Genomic DNA, 12523 nt, shown 5'->3' with positions numbered 1-12523 from the left:
CAGGTGTGGAGAACCCTCTTGTGAGGCATATAGGAAATCAATTAGCTCACGAGTGATTTGGCTAGGAACAAATTAGCAACATTGTATCAAAGCTGCAAAGTCTCCAGATACAAACACCTTGAGTTAAAGAGGGACGCGGAGAAACATTTTCCTTTAGCAATTACTGTGATATATTAAATAAATAGGTGACACAGCAATAGAAATGTACTAAATTTTTTTTAATTAAATTAAAGTATTAAAATTAATAAAACTAAAATAGAAATAAAAATAAATGAAAGCTAAATAGAAAAATAAAGTAATAAAAATGATAAATGCACATTAAAAAAGTTACTAAAATTTGGACTCAGTGAAAACTGAAATATAAGAATAAAAGCTAATTCAAAATACTAATTAAAGCTATAATAGTATACTAATAATATTAAATAATGCTGAAAATATAACTATTTTAACTATCTATCGTATGTTTAAAAATATTTTTTATATATATTTTATATTATATACTTTTATTTTAAGTCATTATTCATGAAAATCTTGCCATTCACTTTCATAGCACAAGCAACTTGGATTTTGTCCTTCCAGTGATACAGGTTTTCAAACACAAGAGCATGAGTTTTATTTTTAGGTGAATAAATAAAAAGATTCCACAGGTTTAAATTTGACCTGGCTAAACTTGTCTTCTGAGAATGCGGAAAGTAAATATCACAAGTATCTCACAGACTCAACTTGTGAACACAGTAAAAATGTGTGACATGAACATGTATTTACTCTCTTCCTGCCGGCAGGACCTTTTTGGTCTTTGACAGCCTGATTTGATTTGGCAAAACAATTCAGGAGCCTATCAGTATTGCACACAAAGACGACATGTTGAGTTTGGCCACCTGCACCGGGACACTGTAATTCTGTTACCTTAGAGCTCCATGTTGGGGGTAGAGTAACTATTTGAGCAAGAAGAGCTCCAAGAGTCAGCCAGTTCTCACTGGACGCTCATGCATCTCATCTTTCTCAAGCTGGCACGTCTTATTTGAATCGCTTATTGTTTTCAGAGGAATTGATGGTCTTCGTGAAATGTTCCCAGCGGTCGGTTTCCATGACCTTTCCCCTTTACCACAGGTGGTTGAGACTTTGGATCCAAAACACACTGACATCTTCTCTATCTAAATAACCAGATGAGAATGAAATCAAGTTATCTGTCAAGACAGAAAGTAATCGCAACCCAAGTGCTAACACAACATTGATCAAGTCTTGACATTTTTCTCACTGCAGGCATCCAGGGCAGTGCCAAAGACAAACACTGCTTTTGGAGGAGATATCACGATCGCTGTTACAGTTCACACATTCAGCGTAACTTTATACATCTTGGCAAGATGTTTTTCAGTCTATAATTGAATAAGACAGGAAAACAATATTGGAATTTTCCCAAGGATAGTGGGAGACGGCCAAAAAGTGGCCAAAAATTGGGATAATTAAGATCTTTTACCGTATTTGAAAATTGTGCTCACCAAGGCTGCATTTATTTGATCAAAAATACAGTAACAACTGAAATATTGTGAGATTTTATTACAATTTAAATGGAAGAGTTTCTATTTGAATATATATTTAAAATGTAATTTATTCATGTGATGGAAAGCTGAATTTAAGCATCATTACTGAAGTCTTCAGTATCACATGATCCCTCAGAAATGATTCTAATATGCTGATTTGCTGCTCAAGATACTTTTTTTTTATTTTATTTTTTTTTATCAATTTTGAAAACAGTTTTTGTTGCTTATTATGTTGTGAAATCTGTGATGCGTTGCCATTCGAAAGTTTGGGGTAAGTGAAGAAATCACGTTGAGCGGGGCAGTGCAATTGCTTTTGTATGCGTGCAGGCTTTTTGCTTTCACTTTTCGCTTTAGAACAAGAATAAATTACATTTTAAAAGATTATTAAGATTTACAATCTTATATAACTGTAATATAACAATTTTCACTGTATTTGTGATCAAATAAATGGAACCTTGGCAAGCAGAAGAGACTTTAAGAAATCTGAATTATTCCAAACTTTTGGCTGGCAGTGCAAGATCTAGAGAGGATTCTGCTATTATATAAATTATTATGTAAAGAGAATTTCAACAATCCCATAGGTGTACTCTACTCTAATCTAATCTAACGTTGTCTGGATAATCATCAACTATTTCACGTTTTATATCATATCCACCTAGTGTACATCCCCATACATCAGGACAAAAACTCTTTAACACACATTTCCGTTGCTAACGTATGGCCATTCATTCAGAAAACGCTGGACGGCATCCAGGGCGCTGGGGACTCGGGGAGACGGCTTCGTCATTCAGGCAAACACAATGGTTCCCTTTCTAATGGGGTCCTAAAGTGTTATGCAGACTTGGCCTTCTCATTCTATAGCCATCAGAAGATGACTCATAGAGCAAAAGAGAGAGAATCAGTGAAGTTGATGATGAGCGACGCACCATGACTACTAATGCCACGCATATCCGTCATAAGACAATGGCTATGTCCCAAAACCTAATGAGATGACTACTTAGACAGCATTTCAGACACATTAAAATTAAATTAATTGCACTAAAGCCAAATAAGTATATTAATATTAATTTATTAATATTTATATATATATAAAAAAAAAAAATTATTCTTTAAACAAACTTTGAATTTTCCCTTAAAGCTATATTTGTAAGGGCATGTGTGACCTCTAATGGTTGTGTGGAAATGTGTGACCTTGTGTGCTTTCATGCATTGCATTTAGTGCAATAAGGCTCAAACTAAGCTTTCATATATTCTATTTAAAGCAATTTCTCCTTCATTATCCATTTTTAGCTGCATTTGATGCTCTGAAACACAAGTGTACAAAGAGTGATGTACAATGTCAGTGTGCAGCAGTAGATCAGCGTAGATTTAAAACACACCCCCTAGCTTAAGGGAAAAACCCAAAGAACTAGATCATCTTACAAACCTGTGATCCTGCACGTACAATATGCGCTTCCATTGTCTATAAGCAATGTCATGGCACACTGGTTTAATGATACATTTGATTAACACAACAGCTTAATAATTATTATTAACAAATGTATACAGTGTTTGACAGGTCATTAAGGCCAATTCAAATAGTTATAGACTAAAATTCATATCCTGTATAATCACACAGTGGCCACAATTTGGATACTTAATTGATACTTATAAAATTTACATAATTGTATTAGAAAACAAAAGATCAAACTCAGTGGCATCTGATTAATAATGCTAAAGCTTTTCTCAGTACAAAGTTTACTGGGCAATTTTGTCTACATTTTTAACAGTCTATATATTGCTTTAGCATTAAAAACCAACTGATCACCTTTAAAACCAAAACTTTTCTTGAAATGTGTTTTAAATGAAGGACAATTGATTTGATGCTTTGTTTTGTTGTCAATGCAATAACATTCAGATTTTTAAAGTATAGACCGATACTGTATACCGATATTCATATCTTTACTTAATCATTTATTAATTTTTTAATATAATGACTACCGATCAATGGCATCAAAACAGCACCTATTATATCATGGGATATTCAACAGGAAACAACACTGTTCACAGGTGATACCTTACTATTTTAAGATATTATTTGCATATGCAATTTTTGTTCAAGGACTGAGCAACACACAGCATTTTAAAATGTATTCTACTTGTATATTTTAGTCCTGTCAAACGATTAATCGTGATTATTCGCATCCAAAATAAAAGTATTTGTTCACATAATATATGTGTGTATATTTATTATGTATATATATAGATACACATGCATGCATCTATTTAAGAAAAATTATTATATTATATTAAATATATATTATATATAATCTAAATTATATGAATATAAATACATACATGTAAATATTTTCAAAATATATACTGTATGTGTGTATTTATATATACATAATATATGCAATCCATACACACACACACACACACACACACATATATATATATATATATATATATACACACACACACACACACACACACACACACATATATATATATATAAAGAATTCCTTTACTGTTGTGGTATAGTATAGTTCTATAGTCAAAAAGCAGAAATAAAACAATAATTTATGCAATTATATGCATATATATATATATATATGCATATATATATATATATATATATATATATATATATATGCACATATATATATAATATATATATATATATATATATATATATATATATATATATATATATAATATATATATATATATATATATATATATATATATATATATATATATCAAGGTATCAAGTTATCAAGGTATTCATATCACACGCACAGTCACATATATACACATGCATACAATTATGTATAATATCTACATACATATAATAATACTACTGCAATCTGCAAACAGTAATTTCACCCGTCAAAAAGAGATATGCTTGGCAAAGGCAATGAATGAATGAATGAATGAATGAGTCAGTTCAGCAGACACACAGGAGGTGTCCTCCACCGTGCAGTGACGTCACGGGGAGAGCGGGGGAGGGGGGGAGGCATGTCATCTGAAGGGATCTGAATGTGCTGCAGAGAGTCATCAAGACGTCTTACCTCCACCATTTTTGTAGCACAGGTACGGGAAGCGCCAGACGTTCCCCAGCCCCACGGCGAACCCCACACAGGACATCATGAAGTCCATCTGTCTGGTCCACGTCTCTCGCTCGGGGAAGCCCTGCTTCTTCTCCGCCGCCGCCGATATGGCTCCAGTGGCGGCTGATATGGGTCCGCCGTTGAGGGTCCCATTGACGCCTTGATGCGCGTTTCCATTGGGAATGAGATGGCCCTTCTTCTCCTCCACCAGGATCGTGTTCAGGGCGCAGCAGTCTGCGTTCAGAGAGGATTTCTCCATCTCTCGTGTAAACAAAGCAAACGAACCTCCTCACGAGACTCGAGAAGGGCTTAAATCAGCAGTCAAAAATAAATATTTGATCTCTTATTGTTCTTGGATGAAGTCAGTTTCTTTTATTCACACCAAGATGTCCCTTTTGTTCCTCTTCAGGTGCACAGGATCTGGTCCTTTATCCTTTTATTTAATAAAACCAGCAGTGTTATTCTTCACGAATGTATTGTCCGTTTCTCCTCAATGTCAAACGGTTACAAGGGATGGCAGTTTGACTCTCTCGGCGAAATTGGCAACGGTATTATTGGTTTGTTTTATCAAAAAGCGCGTTTGGAAAAGAAATAATAGATCATAAAAGAAAAAGACACCGATTTGAAACAGCACCTTCAAAAACAATCCACGAAACACTTAAAGGTGAGTCTGAAGAATCGCATGGGCACTTGAATCTCTCAGAGAGAAGGCGACTGAGGAGACGGCAAAACCAAAGCGGCCCTTTACGCGCGCTGATCAGATGAATGTAATGGAATTACATTCACGAATTGATCTCCCTAAATCTCTTCAGACCATCGTTCTCGTCGGTATTTAACACTCAGAATGTATAAATGAGACGCGAGTCGGTGTCTACGGGAGCTGCGGCTGCGGCTGCTGCTGCTGTCGCTCTGTGCGCGCGGACGGACTGTCTGATGCGTTCGCGCGAAGCATCTCGGTGTTTTAACAGGCTCGGTAACGTCATTTGGAGCTCAACCCTCCCCCTCCGCACCGCTTAAGGAAAACAGGGAACGGAACGCTCACGTACGCTGCACACTGCACACTGTATACTGCATAGGCTACTACGCAGCAAGTGCGATTCTAGATCACTGAAGCTCAGCTCTGCGCGAGATCAAGTATGAAAGATTTTATCACAGTGAGAATGCATTATGCAATCTATTGCGGTTTGGCTGTATTACGAAAACAATAGTTAAAAACAATTAAATCAGCATAAATGAACGGCAGTAAAACCGATTGTGATGTATAAATACATATGTTTCTAACATATAAAATGTACTTGCATTTATAGCATTTATGTATTTCACACGTGTGTGTGTGTGTATTATATTAGTAAATAAATTAAATAATTAGTTTATAGCTTTTCTTTCGATTTTGAAGTGAAATATGTCCGGACCATATTTCACCTCAAAACAGAAAGAAAAACTATCCCCAAATAAATACTATATTTATTTTAAATACAAGAATATAAATGTATATAATTATCTAAATGCATACTTGTACATAAATGTTCATACACACACACACACACACACACACACACACACACAATTTTCTATATATAAATGTGTGTATGTATACATACATATATAATATTTATTTACGCCTACACACACACACACACACACACATACATAATTTAATGAAAAAAATACATACATGTGTGTGTGTGTGTATATTATATAACTAAATGAATTAATGAATGAATAAATAAATAAATTAATTAGTTTATAGTATTTCTTTAGATTTTGAGGTGAAATATGATGCGGACACATTCTTGACAATTGTCATGAGAACCACACATTCATTAAATAAATAAATAAAATAATAATAATAAAATAAAAAGTGAATTAAGTTCATTAGATAACAGATAATAATAATGATAATAATAGATAACAACTTGTTTTCAAAAACTTAAGTGAAAAGATTTTGGGGGATGGGGCTAAAGACCATGACTCACTGACATCAAAAAGGGCAAAGAAAATATACAAAGAAATTAATTAATAAATACAAACCTTTTTTAACATTACTTTTCTCAAACATGTTCATCCATAAACATTTAATATAATTGAATTTAATTAAAAAAATACAAATATAAATAAAATAAATATAAATGCATTTTTATATATATATTTTTAAATTGAATAAAAGTTTTCGATTGTCGATTATTTTGAGACTAGAAAGACCCCGTTACTAGTAGTAGAAGTGGGAGGGATGTACAGCACATGCGTGAACGTTGTCAGTAGGTGTAGTATGGTATGTAGTAAATATACCCGCAGGCTATGAAGTGCCATGAGGTCTATTAGTCATCAAGCACATGCGTCACTTTTTTGCATTACAAAATATATAAACCTCCCTCTGACCACAGGAGATGCTGTTGTCCCGGTCTGGAAAATTACAAATTACATGAGGCGCTGCTAAGGATTTTCCATTGATTTGACATGCTCTGCCAAGTGGTGAACTAGAAATAAAAATAAACATTTATATACAGAGTTAGAATTATATTTTATACACACAGACTCATAGACATCAATCAATCAGTTTCATTTCTTTTTACCATGGTAGTTACAGTTTACATAATTTAACAAATACTACTGTAGTTATTGTTACTACGGGAAAATTACGGTAATTTAGTATTTGTAATTAGATTTTTAAAACACTGTCTGAATGAGATCAATATTATTTTATGATGGATTAACAGTAGTAACAATACCTGTAGTAAATTAGTATGGACCATGGAAATTTTTGTAAAGGCTAATTCAGTCAGCAGCAGGTAGAGTGCAGGGGTAGTTTGTCTGTGTTGTTTGTCCTGAGGCTGTAAAAGGTGGGAACAGTTTGTCCTTGTGGGACCACAAAATTATACCTAGGCCAAATTAGTCTGATAATATTACAATTTTTACAGGCACTTTTTTGGGCAGATTTCAAGATTCTTGAAACCCAAATTCTTAGAAAACCACACATGTATACATGAAAAGTACTCATAGCTTCAGTGACTCATACTATAAAAAAATCTCTGGATCGTATTGACCCTAAAACTGTTGCAGATTACAGTGGGATGTTCTGCGAACTGCATGTGGCTGTTCGAGGAACCCTGCGATGGTTCAAGGAAATCCCACATCTTATCTCTACGATGAGTGAATTGCGGTCATAGGGGACCACAATTCACTATCCTATTTTTTCCCCCTCATAACTGAGCCAACAGTTTGGCTCCAGGGCATATGGGTGATAGGGAAACATACAACTTTCTGTTCATGATGCAAAGCAAACATGTTTATGTTAGAGATTTAACCCTGCATGAAGCAACCTGTGACATATTGTTGAAGTGCATTCATGGAATCTCAATAACTCAATCTAGCCCATTCCAGGGAATCACTACGCAGCCCATAATGTGTAGATTTGTATTAGTGTTACACAATATAACAGCCTGAAGCAACATGTCAAAACTGGAAGCAAACAGAATGACAGTTGCTCAGTTTTCCTTAAAAAGCTTCTGCTTTAATCGCTTTCAACTAAAATGCTAACATATTGTAACTTTAAGTCAGGGAATCCGAGAAATGGAGAAGTGAAATAAAGAAGCCCTGGTCATCAGCATAATTTACAGTTTTCATGTTGACTCATGGGTCAGGTGAAACACAAGCTCCATATACGTTAAAATTAGACAGCATTGATCTCGGCACACATCTAAAAATGACTGTAAACCATAATACTCTACATATTCCTTACCACATATTTATCTGCTTATTTAATATTTTGCTTAATCACACACAGCCGTGCAAAAGTTTGGGATCATTAAGATTTTAAATTTTTAAGAAGTCTCTTATGTTCATGAGTCGTCAAGACTGCATTTATTTGATCGAAAATACAGAAAAACAACAATATTGTGAAATATTAATATACTTTAAAATATACTTTATGTGGTGGCAAATCTGACATTTTCATCAGCCATTTCTCCAGTCTTCAGTGTCACGTGATCCTCCAGAAATTCTAATATGCTAATTTATTATCAATATTGCAAACAGCTGTGCTGCTTATTTTATTTATTTATTTTTATTTTTGGAATCTGTAATACTTTGATGGATTTTTTGAGGAATAAAAAGTTAAAAAGATCAGCATTTATTCAAAACTGATTTTTTTTTTTACATTTTCTAACAATGTAAGACTTTACTATCACTTTTGATCAATTTAATATATCCTTTCTGAATAAAAGTATTATTTTCCTTCAAAAAAAAAAAAAAAAAAAAACAACAACTACTGACCCCAAAAGTTTGAACGATAGTGTATATTGTTACGAAAGATTTCTATTTTCATATTCAAGATGTGTCAATATTAAAAATGTCTGCGCTCGCTCATGCAGTGCATTGAAAAAAATTGCGTAGAAACAATTTTTACTCCGAAATTGCTAGTAAATTTCACAATTACAAACAAATGACTAGTAAAACATTGAAGTAAACATGGAAGTTTGATGTAGAAAAACTAAAATGGTATTTTCTTGTAAAGCGTATTCCAATAATCTTTGTCTTACTTGCAACTTTGAAAAATCTTGCATTTTTTACAGTGTAGATGCAAATTACATGTCATTGATATTTGACTGCAAATAACTACAAAATGATCTGTTCACCAGGCTGCCTTTTAAAGCAGATTCAACTTTTGATGCTGCAATATAGATCAGACAGAACTGGGCTTAACACTCACGCAAAATTTCCTCCTGCGTGGAAAAACATATGGCCTGCACATTGGAACCCTTATCAGACAAAAAAAAGAGAAGAAACGATTGCAAAGAAGTTTTTCTTAAAGCCGAATGGTGAAAGCTAACCTGATTTGGGGCCTTCAGGCACGGGCCAACACTACTACGATTGCACTTTCACGTTTCTATCCATCTAAGTTTAGTTTAGAATAGACCCCGTGACTTCAAGAGCAGCTGCCTTGCAAAGGTTATGGCCCTTTTTTATAGCGCCTTAGAAATAGCAGCTGTGTGGAGTCATAACCCGAGCATAACTATCACCCCCACACCCTTCTTGCAGCTCAGACTTTGACACACTTGCTGATTAAACAGTGTAGAGTATGATGATACTGCTGGAATAATGATCAATCCACTCAATCGTGACAGATGTTTTACCTTATACGTTACCAGTCAAAGGTTTGGGGTTAGTAAGGTTTCTTTTTCTGAAAGAAAGGAGTATTTTTATTCAGCAAATGTGTGAATAATAATAGTGACAGTGAAGACATTTACTGGAAAGTCTTACGAAAGATTTCTATTGAATTTCTACACTTTCTATTTATTTAAATCATGAAAATCAGATTGATTTCTGAAGGACCACGGCTGCTGAAAATTCAGCTTTGCATCACAGAAATAAATTATATTTTAAAATATATTACAATAGAAACAGTTCATTTAAACGGTAATAATATTCCACAATTTTACGTTTTTTACTGTATTTTTTTATTTTAAAAAATGCAGCCTTGGCGAGCATAAGACACTTCTTTCAGAAGCATTAAAATGACTTTTAAATTGTAGGGTATATGGAATGATAACCATATTGGAGGACTTCTCCGTGTGACTAACTCTCGGTCACGTCTGGGAAAATCACATCACAACATGCCAGGCACACAAAAATAGTGCCAGTGTACAAATCACATATTCATATAGACATAGAGACAATGTGGGTCAAAGTTAATAAGGTTATCAAAACACATATAGACATTTTTACTCCTAGTCAAGATTCATTTGCATAAAAGGGTCATATCATTTTGCAATTGCAGCTCAGGGCACACTTTATTGGCTGCAGTTCACGGTGTTACTTTATAAAAGTAAACAGGTGGGGGTACAACTTTTGCTCCTATTTAGGTCACAAGTCTAGTATGCCACAGATAAGAACTGGCACAAAAATCAATACGACCATTCACAGCCGTACCGTCATGCCCTGAATAGCACACAGAGGCTCATTTATCCTACAGCGTAAGATGTTGTTTGAAACAGACTTTCACAGGAACAACTTTTCACTTCTCTTATAAGTTTCGATCTGACCTTTCCAGGCATTTCTGTAATTACATTTCCTGTAAATAGTATCTCCTGCCTTGAACTGGACTCATAATTTTATTTTTACTTGTGGCACTAAGCGTTTTCAGTATCAATGATCCAGCGATAAACAACACTATATACTAACTGGATTCTCTGAAATGTAATCTGAAGTGTATTGATTTTCTGTCCAACTAAAAAAAGCAAAAAATGACCTTTCAGACTGGTTTCCTGAACACTCCCCCTGTCTGCCATTGGTCAGACAAACAGTCCCTACAATATTTAAAACAAACTTCTGTCTAACATATCTGTTGACATCCTGCATGCAATATTAGAGCTCTGTTTGGTCATATAGCATTATTACAGGGTGATTGATAGGCTGCATACGTGTGTGTTTGCACATAATTTGAGGGTGACTGTGAAGACAGTTGGCTTGATCGAGGAGAGAAAACCACCAGCAGATGCAGAATTTGGATAACATGAGATCCTGTAACAGAGGAGTTATTCTTTATTGCCAATTACTTTTTCCAGTTTTAAGAGAGCAGAAGAGTTCAAAGTATATATGAAGTCCTATGACAAATCATTTATTAGGTAATATTATTAAAACTGAAAAGATGGACCAGAATATAATAGAGACTTATGGGTGAACTCTTTTGACCCAGAACCAGAAGTTTCTTGAGCAGCAAATCAGAATATTAGAATGATTTCTGAAGGATCATGTGACACTGAAGACTGGAGAAATGATGCTGAAAATTCAGCTTTGCATCACAGGAATGAATTCCATTTTAATATGTTTTAAAACAGAAAACAGTTTTTTTAAATAAATAAATAAATAAATATATATATATATATATATATATATATATATATATATATATATATATATATATATATATATATATATATATATATTATTATTATTATTTTTTTTTTTATTGTATTGAGACACTCAAAAACAATAAAAAATGTACTCAAACTTCAAACTACCCAAACTTTTGAACGGTAGTGTATTTTTCAGAAAATGTAGTTTTTTGAAAATTTGAACTAATTGATAAACTTTAGACCATTAAAAGCCCTGCAGTTTTGACAGTTGAATGCATTTGCAAAATTAAAGAGCATGTAATTCTGTTATTTAATACTTGATTTAGAAATGATCTTTTTTTATATTTAAGATATATGTAAAATATATTTAATAGTGATTATTAAATCCAATAAACCAAGTAATAATAATAATATAAACCAATAAAACCCAAATGATTAAGCCAAAATGGATAAAAAACTCAGTATGAAACTGTGAAAAAAATGTACAAATTATTTTTAAAAACATGTAATTAATTTAAAAAAGCTATTGTTTTTTGCAGGCAAATCAGAGAAAAGTAAACAGGTTCTTGAGAACATTTTATCACATTCATACACAGCTGCCAGTTATAGCATCACTGTGTGTAATATTCAAAAGCATATTTGTCCAGTGACTGGCGGGGATTACAAACATCTTGTTCAGTATCTCGCAAAACTAAAAGCATTTCAAATGCCAGAGCTGCTGCTTCCTGTGAACTCTGGACATAACGTTCAGTTCTAAGGTTAAGTCGCTTCAACACGGTGAGATATACAGTACACGAATGATGGCACAACAAGCATCACCAACTAAAGATTTAAGCGTGTGTGACATTAAAGCGGGACGTATAATAGGAAACAGGGTTTTCTAGCCCCCCCGGAGAACAACACTGTGTACTATGACGCTATGCAGCGGAACGCCAATCAAAACAGATCAATTTCATGTAGAAATCTTAGCAGCAAAACAGCCTGTTTCATTTTATGATCAGAAAGAGGGTAGAAAATAAACTACGACTGTATTTGG

General features: G+C 33.8%; 1 protein-coding gene across 3 annotated transcripts in view; it reads right to left on the bottom strand.

Annotated features, from left to right (window-relative positions):
- slc6a8 (solute carrier family 6 member 8) overlaps positions 1-5584 on the bottom strand; it is a 46303-nt gene extending 40719 nt beyond the window's left edge. For all 3 annotated transcript variants that reach the window (XM_058785829.1, XM_058785830.1, XM_058785831.1), the window contains exon 1: positions 4595-5584. In XM_058785829.1, coding sequence (XP_058641812.1) covers positions 4595-4892 — 298 coding nt within the window. In that variant the 5' untranslated portion in view covers positions 4893-5584. The remainder of the gene's footprint in view (positions 1-4594) is intronic.
- Positions 5585-12523: the final 6939 nt, after the last annotated feature.

This window comes from Onychostoma macrolepis, chromosome 08, assembly GCF_012432095.1.
Source record: "Onychostoma macrolepis isolate SWU-2019 chromosome 08, ASM1243209v1, whole genome shotgun sequence".
NCBI classification, from domain to species: Eukaryota; Metazoa; Chordata; class Actinopteri; order Cypriniformes; family Cyprinidae; genus Onychostoma; species Onychostoma macrolepis.
The sequence above is the reverse complement of the archived record's forward strand: the minus strand, read 5'-3'. Positions and strand labels throughout refer to the sequence as shown.